The sequence below is a fragment of the Juglans regia genome, chromosome 7, assembly GCF_001411555.2.
Source record: "Juglans regia cultivar Chandler chromosome 7, Walnut 2.0, whole genome shotgun sequence".
Taxonomy (NCBI): Eukaryota; Viridiplantae; Streptophyta; class Magnoliopsida; order Fagales; family Juglandaceae; genus Juglans; species Juglans regia.
In genome coordinates, this window is record NC_049907.1 from 2146234 (window position 1) to 2166880 (window position 20647).

Sequence of the window (20647 nt, forward strand, 5' to 3'; positions counted from 1 at the left end):
CTCAATTTACTACTATTCATAAAGAATGTAACCCAACTCAACATTCAAACAGGACCTAAGTAAGCCCCGGAAAGCTGTAAATTAATGAGTGCTTCTAATTATTTTGAAATTCTTCACATTCCATTTTATTCTTCTATGTTGATTCCTTGCTTATCAACTGAAATTACAAATTATTCTCCTTAAACAGCATCATTCACTATTTTGTCCCAATATCTGTAGGTCAACAAATCGGAGTTCACTATTTTGTGCCTTTGTTGCTTGGTTTTTTGGACTCTCGGAGTTTCCTTTCGTCTGAAAGTATCTTTGCAAACCTGCAAGCATTATAGAAACAAATACATGCATTACTTTATGGGTTGGGTTGAGTTTTAAAATATAAATCAAACGATTATAATATTCAAGAATTCAGCTAAATAAACAAACCCCATAATACAGAAGGAAAATTGTTATGACCTTTCCAAGGCTTCCTCATTGGTTCCGCCATTTTCAATTGCTTCATAGAGACCAGTATCCAGATTGATGCGCGAAACTGGTTTCTTCAGCAAGTTCTCACCCAATTTCTCTAGATTTTCCAAGTTCTCTTTGGTAGCTACATCAACAGAAGATAAATTACCGAGCAGCGTATCATCCTGATTCAGCATTCAAAGAACAATTAAAAGCTAATCATTTGGCATTACCCTTTAAAAACTGCAAAACAAAACAGCTCAACTTCAATAATATATATTAGAATATAGAAAGACTTTTCTATTAGAGTATATAATATCCCATGCTCTGCTTTGACCAACAAGAAGTACATGACTCAATGGTGTCGCAGGTGTTTGTTACTTTCTTTTGGAGATAAAGCAATACACTTTTGTCCAGGAAAAAAAAAAAAAAAAAAAGAGATAATATTGATCACTTACATCTATACGAAGGTAGTTGTTTTCGGAATTAAAAGCTTGAAAAACCACAGAATTGTGGAAATCAACCATATCCTTGCTTGCATCACTGTAACAATCTATCACTGGACTATGGCCACCATTATATACCCAAGATATTGCTCCCCACTTTGAAGCCATTTGAGCATTATATTTTTTTTCGCTCTTGTTTGAACCGGTCCCCAACGAAATCACGAGCAACCGGTTGAATTCCATGCTTTCAGTGGGGGGAAAATCTGGATCCTTCTTAATAATCTGTTTGACCACTTCAGTAATGGCCACCAGTGTCTTGAATCATAGCCAGCAAGAAATCAAGAATGTTAGTTTCCATGCAGTATATAGTTTCAAAGAATTATTAATGTTAAGCCCTTTTGTAGTTTATTTTTTTGATAAGAGGATTTTACCGGATTATTAACAGCCATGCCACCATCAACAAGATTGAAATCATGCGTGTTCCCTTGTGCATCTTGATTTGTAAAATAGTGGGCAGGAAAATAAGTCGGGGCTGCAGAGGTGCCTATACATATGTCTGATAGTGCAGCATCCACATTTGTTTGGGTTGACACCTGCATCAAGAATTTCATATTCGATCAGGTAGCACGCAAGGATATATGGGAGAAGAGTTTTAGATCTCAATTTAAAGTTCAAGCTCGATCGTGGTAAATTCATGAAGGATTCATGCCTTGTTAATATGTGAAACAGAGAAAGTTTTTGGTATAAGGTGGTGTTCATTGCTTTTCTATTTTATTTTTTGCCAAATAACTTTTAAAACTTGGGTTTTGGTAAAACTTTGTTACAGGTATACATAGAAGGGATTCTGAATTGGATTATGAACCAAATCCCTTCAGAATCTCCAGATAGGATCGATGCAGCTAGCCTAAGAGTTTGGTGCATGGTTATAGATCACATGCACGCTAAACGAATGAAATGATTTGTTATTTTTACTAAATGATTTGCTGAACGGTATAAACTCAACAAGAAACCCAAAAGAATACAGACCATGTATGAGGAAAACATGGTGGGCTGAAGTTTCTTGATGTCAAAAGTTGGAATAATGACATTTGTCAAGGTTTGGTGCAACTTTATGTCCCCTAGATTCTTTCTTATGAGGTTGTGAAGATACTTCCCATCATACTTGGGACCTATTAAAACTTTCACTAGATTCACAGCTGAAGCACAAATCCCCCTGCATGAGTAGTTCACAAAAAGCCAAGAGCAAAAGACACTTTTTAGTTTACACAATATCTTATGTATAAAGCGGTACAATCTACAAAAACATTTTACAAAATAAACTTATAGATTGACAACTGCCGTGATTTGATATGATACATTAAATTATTACAATTTTTTTTATTGTAAAATAGATTTAACATATCACATGATCATACCACATCAATTGGTAAATTTAAGCACCTCCTTTCATGCATGATAATATACATATATGCACATATATTGATATATGCAATATGCATATAATTAATACGTCCGATTAGCATGGTATAGTCAAGAGTGTGTCTAGTTAGCATCATGACAACATTGATCAGCTTCAATATTCTTACTTTGCTTGCGGGAAGATTTTGGGAGAGTTCTCAAGGTAAAACGGTACTATATCTTTGGCAGCATACAAAGGGCGATTCTTTGCATTTGGTGCTGCTATCATGGCTGTAATAAGACCACCTGTACTTGTCCCAGCTATTACATCAAAGTAATCAGCAATTCTTGCATCCTCGCCATCAAGCTCCTACGTACGTACGCTCCCGCCAAAACCCAATTCATTAAAGGAGTTAATTACAAACAAATGTAATCATATATATATATATATATATTATTAGCTTATAATTTACTGATAATTTGAGTACAAACTTGGGAAAAATAACCGTAGGTTTTGGCATGCATGCATGCATGAATCTGGATGAATAAATGTGAAGATTATATATAATTACCTGAAGTTGAGACTCGAGGTAAGCGAGAACCACTCCAGGAATGATTCCTCTAATACCTCCTCCATCTATACTAAGAACTGTAATAAGATCTCCATATGCTGGAGGTTGAATTTGAAAGCTGGACGATAATATTCTACTTGCCTCGGCCATTACTAATTAATTTTTCTAGTTTGGAGAGAAAGATCGAACACTAGCTCCCACAAAAGTATGACAACTTAATTATCATGAAAACTGTACAGTACTACGTACAAGACGGTTTCCTCTGGCTTGAAGATGAAGACCTTATCTATCTATATATATATAGTAGCGGTGTGTGTGTGTATACATACATACATGTATGTATGTATATGTATATGTAAATGAAGAATATTTAGCACGTTTACTTTTTGATGATTTGAATGCACTGTTCCAAATAGGCCAGGCTGCTGTGATTGCGATTCTTTCATTTTTAAACTTTGATCGCCCGCATAACTTCATTAATTAGCCACCAATAATTTAGCAGTTTCTTGAGTAAAAAAAAAAAAAAAAAAAAAGAAGAAAGAACAAACCCTATAACAAGTACGAGGGAATCCCGCTGCCCTGGTCAGCGAGCGAGGATTGCTCATGAAGACATGATCATCTAGTTTGTTTTTGCATGGTTTCTTAATTAAGTTCTTGGAAAAAGAAACGTCCTAGCTACCTCATGACGAGACCTAATTTTTGTAAACGACACATTTCCTATAGCTAGTACTAGACTAAGGCTATATTTGTATGCTGAGTTGATCTCATTAAAATGTATTTAAATATAAATAAATTTATATATGCGTTTGAATGTATGAAATAGATTGAGATAAGTTTTAAATTTTTATGAGAAATTGAAAAATTAATAGGTCTCATTAATGATTGGTTTAAAATGAGTTGATGTGATTTCATTTTCCAAACCAAGACATTTGGAACTACTAGATACAAATTATAGCATTGAAAATTGTGTAATGTTGAATACAGTCATATATAGGTTGTGCAAGCATCACACACTTATTTTGAAAAAGAGTAGAATCCACCATTAAAAAATTAATTTTTTTCATATAGATCTTAAATTTGCTCACTTTTTTTCAAAATGAGTGAGCGACGCTTACGCAATACATGACTGCAATTAAATATTATTTCTCATATCAGCTTATGATCTATCATCAATAACTACTATTTTAACTATATACTATTTAAACACTCGAATAAGCTTTTGCATGTGCAGTTCTTGTGGTTAATTTTCTTATCTTTCCCAAGTCATTCAAGATGCATACATATATACATACATACATATTAAGAATAGGCTCACGAAGATGGATTATATATATAGATCATCATCAAGACCTAGATGGGAACTGCCTGCCACCCTTTTGCACGTAAGTGAGACCTATCCAAAACAGATCTCATCACTAATTAATTAATGGACGTCAAACATCACTTAATTCAAGTTATCGAATATCTTAATAATTAAATTATTTATTATATTAATATTAATGCCGGATGCATGCTTAATTCACGAAATCTCTAGGTCTCCCCAGCTAGCACGTCTTCGATCGATCCCTAGTTCTTCTATATATCTAATTAGCAAAAAAAGAATATTTCAATTCTATATGATATATATATATATATATAATTAATATTGAGGTCACGTTGCTTAATTCTTGCTTACTAGACCGTCGACTATATATATATTAATTAATATTGTTGATACCAATTTGGTTGTTCATCATGTGCCGTGTGTTGAAACGATTCATCATGAAATACAATATAATTAAATGCTTAATTGGGGCATGATGATAAACCCTAGCTATCTAATTATATTAATTAATCTCAAATGCATGCACGTGTTATATACAATGGTGGAACCATGAATTTGTTGTAGGAGGGCCGAGCAAAGCTAAAATTATAATATATAAAATATTTTTTATTATATTTCTAAGTCAAAATAATCTATAACTTTAAAATAATTTTATAAAAAGGGCCAAGATAATTTTTTAGAAAGAGAGCCAACACAATATAAGATTAATATAATCTTATTAAATTAAAAAAAATTAATATATATATATATTTTTTTTCAAACTTTGGGGGCATCCCCCCCCAAATAGGTCCGCCACTGGTTATATATTAAACTCTCCACTTAATTATTTGCGATGATCATAACTTATTGCTGCTGCAAAGCTGGACGAATTAATATTTAATGCGCCCTTAATTATAATATATGTTATACGGTACTATAGACTATAGACTTTTGAAATTAATATTCCGCAAGCAATGAGGTGTCTTTGATAGTGCGTGTACACGTTATATCACTCCAAGTTCTTCTTCCAATAATATTCCTAGTAATACTTTTATTTTTAATTTCTTTCGGAAAAAGTTTTCTAACTTCTTAATTAATTGGAATATATGACCAAAAAATTAACCCGATCGAATGGATATATCAAACTAAATAAATTAATAATTAGAGTGGTGAGATTTTAATTAATCTAATTTTACATTTTAGGTACAATATTATTCTCAAGGTGTCCCGTTTCTTACTATCATTATGTATAATTTATAAGAGAAATAATAGTTACAGTTGTGAATATGTAAATGCTGTGTAATCATTAAAAAAATAAATATATATGGGACTCTCATGAAAAAAAAAAATTAATTTCTTAATAATAAAGTACCTTATTATTTTTTAAAATAATTATATAATATTTATATATTTTATAACTACACGTAACATTACTCAATTTATAAATAGATGGCGTATAAAAGTAGATCAATATTGACCAGATTATATATCGATCCAGAACAAGTACAGAATTTTCAAATTAGAATGAGTAGTACGTACTACTACAAGCTATCGAAACTCTTCTTCCAGCTCGGATATTCTTCTTCTTTTTTTAAATCACTTTCTATATATCTTCTCTACGTTAAAGAAACCCATCTGTCATGATCTCGCTCCCCCCAACACCACCCGACAAAAAATAACCATATAATTAACTACATGGACCGACAACTTGTTATCAAATTTTATATAACTATGGATTAAAATAAGATATTTTAACAAATTTTAGTTGGGCTTTTATTTTGATTTGAAGTTTTTAAATGTTTTAAAAAAATTATTTTATTATTGTAAATGGGGCTATAATTGGGTTGTAAGCCTAATATCACTGCTCTTGCCTAATGTCACATGACTTTCTATCATTTGCCAATTCCATTCAAAACTTAATCCCATGTTATATTATTTATCTAAAGTACTCTATATAATAATATGTTATTATTTTTTAGAATTTCTTTGTCATATTTTGTAGATCTACTGGTTATTTTGTTTTTAATTAAATAAAATATATTGGGACGAAAATCACAATTTCGTCTCAAAAAATATCTTTTAGGACAAAATTGAAAGAAACCATTCGAATATATTTGAACGAGAATTTCTTTTGTCACGATTGAAAGTCGTCCCAGAATATCGTTCGAACGGAAACAATTTGACGTTCGAACAGTAGTAATGTGTTTGAATGATTGTAAAATATGTTCGAACAAAAATAAATTCGTTCGAACGGTATGAATTTAGCTTTACGTTTGAACGTTAAAGGGTCAGATCGAACGGTATATGGGTTCGAACGGTATAAGTTATGTTCGAACACTACGGAAATAAATGACGTTCGAACGTTGTGTAATCGTTCGAACTCTACGAAAATAAATTACGTTCGAACGTTAACAAACGCTATGAGCGTTCAAACGTTGTTTTGTCGTTCGAACGATAACATCTTTATTTAAAGTTAAAAATAGAAAACCAAATAGACATTCATAATATTTGAAAAAATACATTAGAAATTGTTTAACATTCACAAAAGTTTTATAATAAGTGCGAACTAAATAAATAACCGTGAGACTGGCATTGTTTGTATATAAATAGATAATCCCAAAATCTGTACGCAAAAAACCATCAGTTGCTTGGAGGCCTGTACTGTTGCATAAGCTGCTGCATTTGGAGTTGCATCTGTCTTCTGAACTCTTCTTGTTGTTTTCATGTTGTTTGAGGCGTATCTCCATATCTGCTTGTTTTGCCAATTGAACCTATAACTCATGCTGTCTTGTAGTCAATTTTTCGATTTTGAAATTCGCATTCTCTAGCGCTACAGAAGTCATAGATGCATTCCCAGAAGAAGAGGAAGAGGGAGAAGGCTTTACACAGCGACCCAAACCCCTCAAATATCCTGAATGTGGACTCAGGACTTGTGTAAAAATATCAATATCACTTGTTGAGAAATTTTAATCTAACGCAGATTCAGCACATAAGACAACCATTTTATCCTAAACATATATAAGATAAAGAATTAATATCGTCATAAATATTCGAATATATTTAATTAAAACAGATTATAATACTTACATAATTTTCACGAGCATCAGGATGAATCCACTCTCCATTACGATCAGTATACTATGCAGCATATAATTTTGTCAGATCATAATTGGTATCTGAATCTTGCTACAATAAATGTGTCAAAATATAAAGTCATTATGATTTATCCAAATAATTAACTATATCCAATAAAAAAAATAGAAATACCAATTTCTTAGAGAGGCGATAAAAAGATCTTGAGCCTTCATGATGATTAATCTTCAATTTTGATCTATTTGTTTTGTTTATAAAACTTCACTCCTACAACGAAATTGAAAATATTATGAAGCGAAATGACAAATAGGACAAGTAAAATAATTAAATTTAATTATACCTGATATGATGGATCCTCAAATATGTTACAAAGTTTTTCCCACTCAGAAGGTCAGACATCCTGAAAAGGATGTTGGCGTGCATCTTCCTTCTTCTCAAACTTATTATAATGCTCATGATACATTGCCTTATATTTGCAGAATGCATTATCCATAAGCTCTTCCACGGTCTTACGCTCATCTCTCCGACTAAAATTTAATTCGAAATCATCATTGAAAAAAATAGTCACAAATACATTATCATTTATAATATTCTAAATTTAAGTAAAATATAAAAATTTATTCTACTAAATTAATGTTTTAAAAATTACCAAACAACGCTTCTTGATAAGCTCTTTAACATCTTGGGGGACTTTCTTCCATGAAGTCGTTACCAAATGTGCGTAAGTTCGTGTAAGAGCACCCACATGCGATGTAAGCCAAGCTGCTAGTTGTCATTCACCCCCAGTATGTTAGTCAGGAATGTTAACCTTGATCTTACCCACCTTACGATATTTTTCCAACGTCACCTCTCTAGTGGTGCCTCGACCTTGACGAGATTGTACTGTAGACTCTATAAAATATAACATTGTAATCAATGAAAATTTATATGTCTATTATATGACATTAATTAATAACTTTTATGAGTATTAGATTTTTACCTTATTCTGGAGAGTCAATCTCTAAGGGTGAGTCTGAAGGAGAGCTAGGAACAGGTGGAGATGGGTTGTGAACTTTCTTTCTCTTTGGCGGCATAATTTCAAACTACTAATACATTCAATAAGTAAAATATTTGTCATCAAGTGTAATATTAACACATAATTGGTCAATCATAATATGTATCAGTTTCATTTGACAATTCGCTCTCATCATTTGTAGATACTTCAGATGATTCAACATTTTCCTCAATTGACAGCCTCAACAATTTAAGTGTTATTAAATCCTAACTATTTCTATTTTAATTTAAAGATTTAGTAGTATTTTAATATACAAATTTCATTTTATTAATTTATAATTAAGTATTTAAGTATTATTAAATCTTAACTATTTGTTTTTAATTTAAAGATTTAATAGTATTTTAATTTAAATACTTAAATCTTATTAATTTAGAATTAACTATTTGAGTGTTATTAAATCCTAACTATTTGTATTTTAATTTAAAGATTTAGTAGTATTTTAATTTACAAACTTAATTTTATTAATTTAGAATTAAGTATTTAAATATTATTAAATCTTAATTATTTGTATTTTAATTTAAAGATTTAGTAGTATTTTAATTTACAAACTTCATTTTATTAATTTAGAATTAAGTATTTAAGTATTATTAAATCTTAACTATTTGTATTTTAATTTAAATACTTAAATCTTATTAAGTTAGAATTAACTACTTAAGTGTTATTAAATCCTAACTATTTGTATTTTAATTTAAAGATTTAGTAGTACATATAATTTACAACTATCCTTATATATTTATATTCTAATTGTAAATACATTGATGCATAGTTTACGTTTGAATGGTGATAAACTATGTTCGAATATAACATACACGTTCGAATGATAAGACTAACCTGTTCGAACGGATTCATTCCAGATTTCAGTCGTCTTCAACAACGGAAAACTCCATTAATCACGAACTCACCGCAACACAAACAACAAATACCCAGAGCATACAAATTTTCAACATTGCAAAATATTATATTCAAACTAAAATGAGAATATAAAAGACATACCTGAATTTTTGGAGATAAAAATGCAAGGAGATTAGATTATATGTTGTGCAAAGGAGCTCCCCAACAAGTAGTAATTCGAGAAAAATTAAGTGAGATGAAAACTCTTTTGAGTTTGGGGGCTAAATTGAGGAAGAATTATACCTGGTGTCGTGAAGGGTCTTTGTTTCGTGAGAGACTGAGAGTGGCACGCGGGAGGAGAGCGAGATTGTAAGGTTTTGTCGTGTATTTGCAGAAGATTTCATGTTCAAACGGTTATTTACTAACCGTTCGAACGTGAAAATATGTAGCGGGAAAAATTTCCCCCTAAATTTTCACGTTCAAGCGTATAAATAGTATGTTCGAAAGGTAATGGATGCATTCCCGCTCGAACATTAACTATTTGAACGTTTATTGTTAACAGTTCGAACGGTTTGATAAATGTTTACTAATTTTTTTTTCAAAAAATCTACTCAACCTCCTACTATTCATACAACCTCCACACTCCACATTATTTTTAATTTTTATTATTTTTTCCTTTTATTAAATATTTATTATATAAATAATGAATAAAAAATTTAAAATAATTTAAAAAGAATAAACTCAAAAAAAAATTTAAAAAAAATATTAAAAATTTAAAAAATTTAAAAAAGTGTGGAGTGTGGAGTGTGGTGGAGGTTGTGTAGCAAAGCTCAGTAACATAGTAATATCATGTTAATATATTAGACTATAACACAAATATATTATGTTAATATATTAGACTATATATAACATATATATAGTATCATATATAATGTCATCTATAGTACTAGCATATATAGTGTTATCTAATTAGACCATAAATACTTAATTAATATCTTAATATATTAGACTATAAATAACATATATAGTATCATATAATTAGACTATAACTAAAATATAATATATTAATATATTAGTATAATATTTAAATAAACCGTTCGAACGTATTTTGATCGTTCGAACGGTATTGCATAAATAAGTTCTCGCGGACGGTCATTTTCACGGTCCTCACGGATGTTCGAACTATTAACAAAACTTTGTTTTCTCCAAGTCAACCATCCATCTCCGCCGTTTAAAGCCGCCGTCGCCACCGCGAACAGTACCTAGTCAAAGTCTCTTCCTCTAAGCACCGATATGCTATTTTTCTAACTATTTTACCGTTTAAATTTAGGTTTTTGATGGATTATTTATTTAAATTAGGATAAAACAATTTATCCATCAATATTCACCGTACGTTTGCTTAAATCCATTGTAGGAAGGTTTATTTAAGTCTTTTTGTATTTGTTTGTTGAAAAATCGATGGAATCAAAGGATTCCATGGATTTCAATGGTTGAGTCGACTCGTTAAATTCGTATAGCGTTCGAACGCTGGTTAGTGCATTCGAATGATACCAACCAAATAGTTAGTATACTGTTCGAACGTTGGTTATACGTTCGAACAGTATACAAGCCAAACACATACCGTTCGAACACTATTTTAAGCGTTCGAACACAAATATTAATTTTATTAATATTAGTGAATCAATGTTTTCATTCCATATTGTAGTTCTATTAAATCTTAACGAGAATAGATATTATATTATAATTAAATTATTATAGAAATTTATCACATTTTGTTAAATATTTAATTTCTATTAATATTAATCTAATTATATTCTATTAAATTACTATTCGTATGTAATTTAGTGATTAGTTATTTATTATATTTTTATCGTTAATGTTGTATTGATAAACTCTTTAATTGTAAATTTCAGATTTATTAAAATGTCTTCTTCTAGGGCGGGATGTAAGCGACGCAATCCAGTTGAGACTAATATCAGTCCAGGTAGGGAGAGAATTGTTTCAGTAGAGCGACAAGTGAAACTTTCTGACTTCCAGAGTCTTGTCTTGGAGGGTCATTCTTTGCCATCGGTCTTCAACGATCGTGGTTGGGGACCTATCTTTGATGAGACGGATATATCATGGGGGATCGTCTCCTATATTGACATTGTTTCTGAGTTCTATAGAAAGCTCGGTGGTGCCAACCCAGATGATGGAGGGGCATACAAGATCTCTATTCGAGGAGTTTCAGTTGTATTTTCACTGGACGGACTCGCTGAGCATCTCGATATTCCTAGGCTACCAGATGCATATCCGAACGTGGTGCCTAGAGAGTCTGATCCTTCAGCTGAGGCGGAGACAGTTAAGGAGGAGGCATCAGTTTATACAGATGAGGTCGATACCCTTACTGATCATGAGGTGAGGGATTTGATTGTTGGTCCAGATGCTCCCCCGTATGACGGGACGAAGAGCATCAAGTAGACAGATCTATCTTCTTTCTTCAAGATCCTAAATTTGATAATTGCCAACAATATTGACCCTCGGTAGTACAAGATAGAGATTGGCATTGACCGGACGAAATTTATGATATGGGTCGCTTGTGGTATTCCTATTGACCTGGTGGGGTATATGGATTCGATCAGAGTCTTGGTACATTTTGACGGATATAATGTCATTCGGGATCCTGATTACCCGACTTCTACTATTTGCCGGTGTCGTGCCTGATGTTGCCGAGCGTAAATGGGAGCGGATGAGACCGATCAACAGCACCACCCTCTCACTCAGCATGGGACACTCAAGACTGCGTCTTCATGGAGATGTTCCAGACCCGATTGATCCTCAAAGAGATGCACAGCCGAGAGATCATGGAGTATCGGCTGCTGGGACATCCTAACAGACCGAGGCATCAGTACACAGCGCTACTCGTGAGGACATGGCCGAAGTCGTGCATGCAGCGATCAGCGGACATACATCAGCGTTGATCGATGCAGTGCGTATGAAGGTCCGTTCTGTTGTGTCTGAGTTTCGTAAAGAGATTACTGGTACCATCTCTGAGTTACGTACGAAGCTTGATGTCATGTCTGCGACTCAGGTCACCATTAGTACACGCCTGACACAGATAGAGAAACGCTTAGCTGCTGTCGAGGAAGTGTGCAAAGAGTTGGGGTCTTAGTACTTTCTATATTTTATTTATTTATTTATTTTATTTTTAGAATGGACAATATTTAGAGTTTTGTAAATTCAGTATTTAATTATGAATTAGTATTCATTTATATTTTCTAAACTAATTATTGATTGATATTATTCCTATTATTTAATTGATAAATTTGTTAAAATTACTAGTTAATATCAATATAATTCTCTAAAAAAAATATTTGATCACCGTTCGAACCATGCAAATAACGTTCGAGTAGTATTGATTCATCATTCAAACGATGAATATTGTACGTTCGAACGGTATATCAATTTCCCTCTACGATAATGTTACTTAACGCGCCAAATTGCACATTCAAACAGTGATGATTTATCATTCGAACGGTGAAATTGTAAGTTCGAACGTAAAGCAGTTTCCCGCTATAATAATTATACTTAATGACACAAAATATACGTTTGAACAATGCTGATTAATCATTCGAACGGTGAAAATAGTACGTTCAAACGGTATAACAATTTCCCGCTATAATAATATTACTTAACGAACCAAAATGTACGTTCGAACGGTTAAATTTAACCGTTCGAATATTAAAACGTTACATTCAAACGGTTTCATTATTAGGAATAAAATATTTCATCGCTAATTATCCCATTCGAACGGTTAAATTTAACCGTCCGAATATTAAAACGTTATATTCGAACGGTTTCATTATTAGGGATAAAATATTTCATCGCTAATTATCCCGTTCGAAAGGGTTTGTTCTTCCCTCATTTTTTTGGAATGATTTTCATTTCGTTTCAAAAGAAAATCATCTCAAAAAATATTTTTTGTTGTAGTGTTTTGCACTTTATAATTACATGTAATATTATTCAATTTATAAATAGATGACGTATAAAAGTAGATCAATATTGACCAGATTATATATCGATCCAGAACAAGTACAGAATTTTCAAATTAGAATGAGTAGTACGTACTACTACAAGCTATCGAAACTCTTCTTCCAGCTCGGATATTCTTCTTCTTTTTTTCCATCACTTACTATATATCTTCTCTACGTTAAAGAAACCCATCTGTACGTCATGATCTCACTCCCCCCACCCCCACCAGACAAAATATAATTAACTACATGGACCAACAACTTTTGTTAACAAATTTTATATAACTATGGATTAAAATAATATATTTTAACAAATTTTAGTTGGGCTTTTATTTTGATTTGAAGTTTTTAAATGTTTTAAAAAAATTATTTTATTATTGTAAATGGGCTATAATTGGGTTGTAAGCCTAATATCACTGCTCTTTAATGTCACATGACTTTCTATCATTTGCCAATTCCACTCAAAATTTAATCCCATGTTATATTATTTATCTAAAGTACTCTATATAATAGTATGTTATTATTTTTTAGAATTTCTTTGTCATATTTTGTAGATCTACTGGTTATTTTTTTTAATTAAATAAAATATATTTTATTTTAATTATCATAATTTATAACGCATATTTTTTTGATAGTTTTATAATTAATAATAAAATGATAATATCGTTTATACTAATTAGATTATTATTATTTTCTTATATTTCTAAAGCAAACTAATCAATATTAAAGTCTCAACACATATTTTACCCCTATTTGAATTGAGGGAGAGAGGAGAAAAATGGAAAAAATTTATAGATGTCTAATCAATTTTGTGTAAGGAGCAAAGCAAAATTAGGATGAGAAAAATAACGTGACTATTTTGGAAGAGAGAAACTAAGCTTAAAACGTGGATGGCTAAGGTTACTGTTCATTGACATATATATATATATAGAACTACTGTAGTTAAAAGCTTAAATGGTTTTTGCATACTTAATCTAATGCACATCACTTTTGAGTTTAGTAAGTCAAAATTTGATCTCTTAGGACAATTAGTTATTCCGATAATTATGTGTAATGTTATATATAATCGTAAAGTATTGTATAAGTACTATGCAATCATTTTGAAAATAATAGAATTCAATATTAAAAAATTACGTCGTATTTACACACTCCACGACTGTAAATATCATTTTTTAATAATTATATAATATATAACAGCGTCTCGCTGTTGGACTTGATCCATCATTATATAACCGACATTTAATGTGGGCTAATATTTATTAAGAGCCCATAAGATGCCCAATATTCCAGAGCAGAGAGGCCGGCCCAACTAAGAGGAAAAAGTAAAATCCAACTAATTTATGAGCATCTACAATACCTGACACGAAGTATAAGGATCCTCGTGGCAATTAAGAAGCAGATATTTAGATATATATATATATATATATATATATATATAGATATAGATATATAGAGCAGTTTCAAATCAAGTTTTTAAAGTTTAAGCAATGGATACATAAAATAAAATCTATTATAATTGCTAAATAATTTTTGGGTCTTTAATTTACTAAACAGTTAATAAATATTGTGGAGTCCATTTATCTGTATATCTCTCTCTTAGAAAATTTAAAATATCCCAATTTCATAAAGAAACTTAGAAACTCACGAACGACTATATACGTGCATGGTTAATTCGTGATATGATCACCCTACAGTGCAAAATGATTGATGAAAGGAGATTAACAAAAAAATGAAAGTTAAGCCGCCAGCAGGTACAAGTTTATTCTCTTCTCTATATATATCAGTATATTTTATTATCAGAATATCTTATTATTTTTTATCTATTTTTTTTATTATTATTTAATATTTTATCATTATTTTTTTCACTACTATTTACAGAATACTTGAAACATCCAAACGCATCGGAGCCTAGATTCTTTCCTGGTACGCCATTCCAACATAAAATTACAAGCACCCAACTTTTGAAGCTAGTTAAGTTTGGAGCCCGTCGGGATCAGATCGATCGATCACCAGAAAACATTAATCATGCCCCTAATTGGGGCTTGATTGGGAAGAGAGATAGATCCGGCCCTATCCTTGTTCATAATGATCAGTACGTCTGGTCGGATTTATCTCGCATGCATGCTTAAAGTGCAGCAAGGTTGGTAGACTACTAGAAAATAAGCTGGTAATTATAAAGTCACATCTTATTAGATATCCTGAATTATACCTAAACTTTCAGGTGGCTAGTTTGAAATGCAAAGCGTTAGCTCAAGTGGTTAAAGCAACTAACTCACAGAATCTCCAACAACAGTATTTAACGATGATGATAAGAATAGGATATGAAACAACGTGGTCACCACAAAGTATTCAGCGTGGGCTTCACGTTTCCATGCATGCCACCCATATATATATATATAATATATATATGCATACTAAATTGATATATGATCAGTTTTGTACAGAACATGATCCATGTCCACTTGCCATCCTAGATTCAGATCATGAAGTACTTTACTCATTGAAGAAATTGTCTAGAACAAATGGAAAAGAAAGCAGATTAAAATAATAATAATAATAATAATTGAAGTGGGAACCTGATCATGAATGTCTCTATCCACTCAGCAGATCAATTCCTTTCTAGAAAAGCAATATATATATATGTGTTCTCTACTTATTGACAATGATGGAAACAGGCCATGCCTGAAATGATTTCATGGTTGGTTTGCATCTTATAACTTATAATATAAAGAAGAAGAGTCTTGATATTTTAGGTGATGATCTGTTTGTTCCGACAAGAAAGAAAGTTTTCCATGTCCATAAATTTCTATTCAAGTCAACATTAATTTACCAATAAATAAATAACACACACAGAAAGATGCATACTCTTTCCAATAGAACTTTGATCGATCGATGCATCAATAACAAAAACTGCAGGTTAAATGGTCTGTGTGAACTGAGTCTGCACCAGTTGATGCCTGCCCGATCGAGGAGCGAGCACGCTGTCAAGTACTAGCTGTTTTTGTTTTTGTTTTTGTTTTTCCCGGCCTTTCAGGTTCCACGCCATCATGAAAAATATGCGTCGTTTTCATGTGGGGGATCGAATCAAACCCAACTCAACTCAAATTTGGCATACTTTTTCTACATATATATACACACACACACATACGTATATAAAATTTTTTAGACATAACTCTCACACCCTGCACACCTATTTAAAAATATATTATTTTACTTTTTTATCCATGTAATGAAATTGATTCCAAACATGTTTGTAAGTAAAATAAGATAAAATGATAAAATGATATATTTTTAAATACATGTACAGGAAATGGAACTTATGGATAACACTGCTCTACATATATATATATATATATATATTTATATAGTAAAAGATGTTACGTGCCTCATGCATGTATGCCCAATTGAATGTTTTTTATATTTTTATCTCAGTAATAAGACACTTCTTTAATTTATAGAATTTTTACAAGTAGATAAAAAAGTTACAAATTTGACTAAAATGTAATTTTTTTTTTAGCCAATCACTCATTATTTGAAATTTACATTAGATTAACTATCACATACTTTATAATAATGAAATATTATTATTTTTTATTATTAATATTTCTTTAATTAAATTATATAGATGACAATATAGGATAAAAATTATTATATTATCATTTACTTTGGACGATGCATGATAGATATATGCTTTTGTCATATGTGGGCACAAACTAATTTGTAACATTATCTATTTTCATATCTAACTTATAAAAAAAAAAATCCCAAAACATAACCCCAACCCATCTTCCCTAATTTTAGACGAGGAGCCCATCTCTCTCTGCCCCCATATAAACTCTCATCTTTTACATTAAAAAAAATTATATATCTTAATAAATCATTAAACAAAAATAACACTCAAGACATTCATTTATTTGGAGAAATATAATAAATAATTATACAATAAATTTCAATTCATGACATTCATGTGTAATGTTTCAGAAGTCGGGCCCCATGATGAATTAACAATTTTATTTATTTAATCTCTGCTCGTTGGTAGATACAGAGATGTCATACTTCTTCTGAATAATTGCTTCCTCTCACCTCGCTGCAGCTTTTCAACCGGTGGTCCCTCCCACTTCCAAAATGTAAAAAGACAATAAACAATTTACAAACAGAAATGCTAAAGGTCTCGAAAATATATTTTAAAAATGTATTTCGAAATTTTTTTATTTAATAATTAAGGAAGTATTTTTTAATAATATTATAAATTTTTTATTTTTTTATAAATATTTATAATAATTAAAAAAAATATATGAAATAAAAAAAATTAAAAAAATTTTTTTTTATCTATTCGGTAGACTTTCGGAAGATGTAGCACTACTCCTTGGCAAAACGAAGAAATAAAATAAGGATGCGGCTACTATGCTGCCCCATCTTGTATGCTGGCCTTACCGCCCAACGAAAAAAAGTTTTTTTTTTTTTTTCACATTTTTTTAACTTATTTAAATACATTTAAAAATATATATATATATACCAATACATTTAAAATAACTTCCTTAATCACTAAGTTAAAAAAATAAAATACAAGCGATCAAATGGAGGTGTCAAATGGAGTGGGCATAGTAATATTTTTCATAAAATAAATGAAATGAAATTTCGTTATAAAAATAGGGGTAAAACAGGGAATATATTTTAATGGATTGATTTATAAAGTGATCTATCACATGTTAAAGCCCAAAAAATAAACCCAACCTTTAGCTACCTAAACGGCAACGTATTGGATGTAGGAAATCTATATTTTTATTTACTCTTCTCTCCCCTCCCTTCTCCCTTTCACGCACCGATCACTCCACTGTCTAGATTCATTCTCTCTTTTTTTCCTCCCTCTCTCACCCTCTCTTCCTCACGCCTCTTCCTTCCCTCCCACACCACTTTAGGGCCCCTCTCTCTTCTCTCATCTCCTCTCCCCTCTCTGCCTCGCGTAGCAGAAAATCTCACAACCACTATAGATCGACGGAAGACAGCACCTACAGAAACACTCCCTCTTCCGAAGTCTAAGGTGGGAATTTTGGTTTTTCTGTGTTTGATGAAACTATGCATATTGCCAAAGAATTTGTTGTTGGGGCTCGTTTGGAGAATTTGTTGATGAAAGTTACAAGTATTTCTTTGGATTTGCATTGGAGTACATTTTTATTTTCCGATCTGATGAATCTTTAGGTTTTATGTGTATGTGGGTTTTTGGATTTTCTTGGATCAGCTGTATTTTGGCCAATGGAAGAAAATCTTGGTGATTTTTGCGACGTGATGAAAAATTGGATTCTTTTGATGTGGTTTTTCTGTGTTTAATGTATGTGTATGATCTTAAATCTACTATTTATGTATCTCAAATTCTCTTAATGATGGCGATGTCGAGACTAACAAGGAAAAATTAATGGATGAAAATACTATTCATCCCCTACTTGAGAACTGAAAAACAACTCAAACAAATGGGTAAATAAAGAAGAAAAAAGGAAGACTAAAAAATACATGGGCATAGATGGAAGAAAGAAAGTGACTATTCATTGCTGTTATCTATCCTAACCTTTTTTAAGTACAAGGAGTTATATAAAACCCAAACCCCATGCAGTATGCACCTCCACATAAAGAGCCTATCTAGGCAAGACCTTTTAACTGTGCTTTTCTTTATGTTTCGTGCGATGTCTTTTATATTCAAACAATGCTGATCTAGTACCTCTACGTACGCATTACGCAACCATTTGGTAAAGAGTAGACATTGCCGGTTAATATGGGCGACTACTCCAAAATCTTTTTTTTTTTTTTTCTGCATTTGGTAGTTTATGGTTTATATATAGGAAAAGGGTACTTTTTTTTTTTGAAATATAGGAAAAGGGTACTAGTGACAGGCTAACAACCCATTCATGACCTTAGAAAAAAAAAAAAAAAGCAACCCGTTCACAACTTATAAAAAATAGTGGTAGATGGTGTTTAGTATTTTTTTAAAATAAAAAAAACACACAAATGATTTATAAAAAACAACAAGAAAAAAAAATAACACTTATTGCGTACCTGTCAATACCGCGGCTACAGCACCACCTAAAAGTTTGAACTGGTAAAACTACGCATTAAATCTTTTTTTTCTTACAATTATTTCTTTTAAAATGGGATAATATTTATAGTCGTAAAATTTATAAATATTATATATATATTTTTTTAAAAATAAATAAATATAAAATATATATAAAAAAATTAATTTTTTAATAATAAATTTTATTATTTTTTAAAACGATGTATTTTATAATAATATATAATAATATTCTAATTTAATTTTTAGGACGGCCGTCTGGATAATATAATCATTATTGTGTTATTATTTTATAGCTCATTATCTACATTTGTACGTAAACATTATTTTTCGATCAGAAAGCGGCCGCAGTACGTACTCTTCGATCGTATATCAGAGCCAGATAAGTTTGTGTACATTTGTTATATTATTCAATCTTCTGGGATCAACTTGTATATGTGACATAATTAATTACGAAAATTTCTCTGAGAGCTTGGCTATAAGTCCGCCCTTGAATAGTAATTAAGTTCATGTACGATGTCATGATACAAGTCTAGTAGATCATGAGTGATTATGAATTTCTTCTATTTTTTTATATGCAGGGCCGGTTTGGTATCTGACTCTCACTCTCAAATCGAATCCCGTGGCGTCATCTCTCTCAAATCGCAATCACTTTCGTCGTCACTGAAGATGTCGACAAATCGACTGGAGTTACACCGAGATTGATATAGACAGTTTTCTCCCCCTTCACCGACCGGTTTCGGTCGAGATTCACAATATTTCAAGATATCGGTGTTGTGACCAAAATCGAAACTAAACCTTCAATTTTCACCCCTACCCTACACTACATACTTGTGGAGAGGAAAAAGAAAAGAAAAAAGTTTTTCTATTCAGTCTATGTGTAATCTAAGATTGCATAATAGAATGGATAAATTTGGAGAGTGAGATGAGATGAGAATTTTGTGAATAATAATAATATAGTTTGTGAATAGTAATGAAATAGCTTAATTTTATGGGATTTTGGAAAAAGAAAAAAAATTTGAATAAAAATATTATAAAATTAAAATATTGTTAAATATTATTTTTTAATATTATTTTTATTTAAAAATTTAAAAAATTTGAATTATTTTTTATTTTTAATTTAAAAGTTTAGAAAAATTATAATGATTAATTTAAAAATATTTATATTTAAATATCATTTGAAAATAAGATAAGATAATATGAAATCTTTTCTAAACAAGTCGTAAATCTTATTGGTTAAACTACGAGCGATGGACTCTTTGTTCAACAAGTTCAAATAATTCCATGGTAAATCAAAAACTGATGAACTAAATAAAAAATTCAAAATAATTGCATCGTAATCTAACAGAAGTCAAAGTCTAAGGAGGAGTGCCCCATCCTACTTTCGCTCTTTCTCTTCACAAGCCTCAGGTCTTGCCGTTCTACAGAGTTTCCG

At 31.1% G+C, this 20647-nt stretch overlaps 1 protein-coding gene across 1 annotated transcript; it reads right to left on the bottom strand.

Annotated features, from left to right (window-relative positions):
- Window positions 1-65: 65 nt before the first annotated feature.
- LOC109003495 (patatin-like protein 3) lies at window positions 66-3126 on the bottom strand. Its single transcript, XM_018981643.2, has 7 exons — window positions 2858-3126; window positions 2474-2655; window positions 1914-2100; window positions 1319-1480; window positions 900-1202; window positions 451-626; window positions 66-311 (listed from the first exon to the last, which is right to left on the bottom strand). Exons 1-7 carry the CDS (start codon window positions 3005-3007, stop codon window positions 239-241), a joined length of 1233 nt encoding a protein of 410 aa, XP_018837188.2. The 5' UTR covers window positions 3008-3126; the 3' UTR covers window positions 66-238.
- Window positions 3127-20647: the final 17521 nt, after the last annotated feature.

Coding starts and splice junctions, on each gene's coding strand:
- LOC109003495 (XM_018981643.2), bottom strand. CDS start 3,007: ATGGCCGAGGCAAGTAGAATATTATCGTCCAGCTTTCAAATTCAACCT. Junction 1,203..1,318: donor GCATGGCTGTTAATAATCCG/GTAAAATCCTCT, acceptor CTATGATTCAAG/ACACTGGTGGCCATTACTGA. Junction 627..899: donor ACAACTACCTTCGTATAGAT/GTAAGTGATCAA, acceptor ATGCTGAATCAG/GATGATACGCTGCTCGGTAA.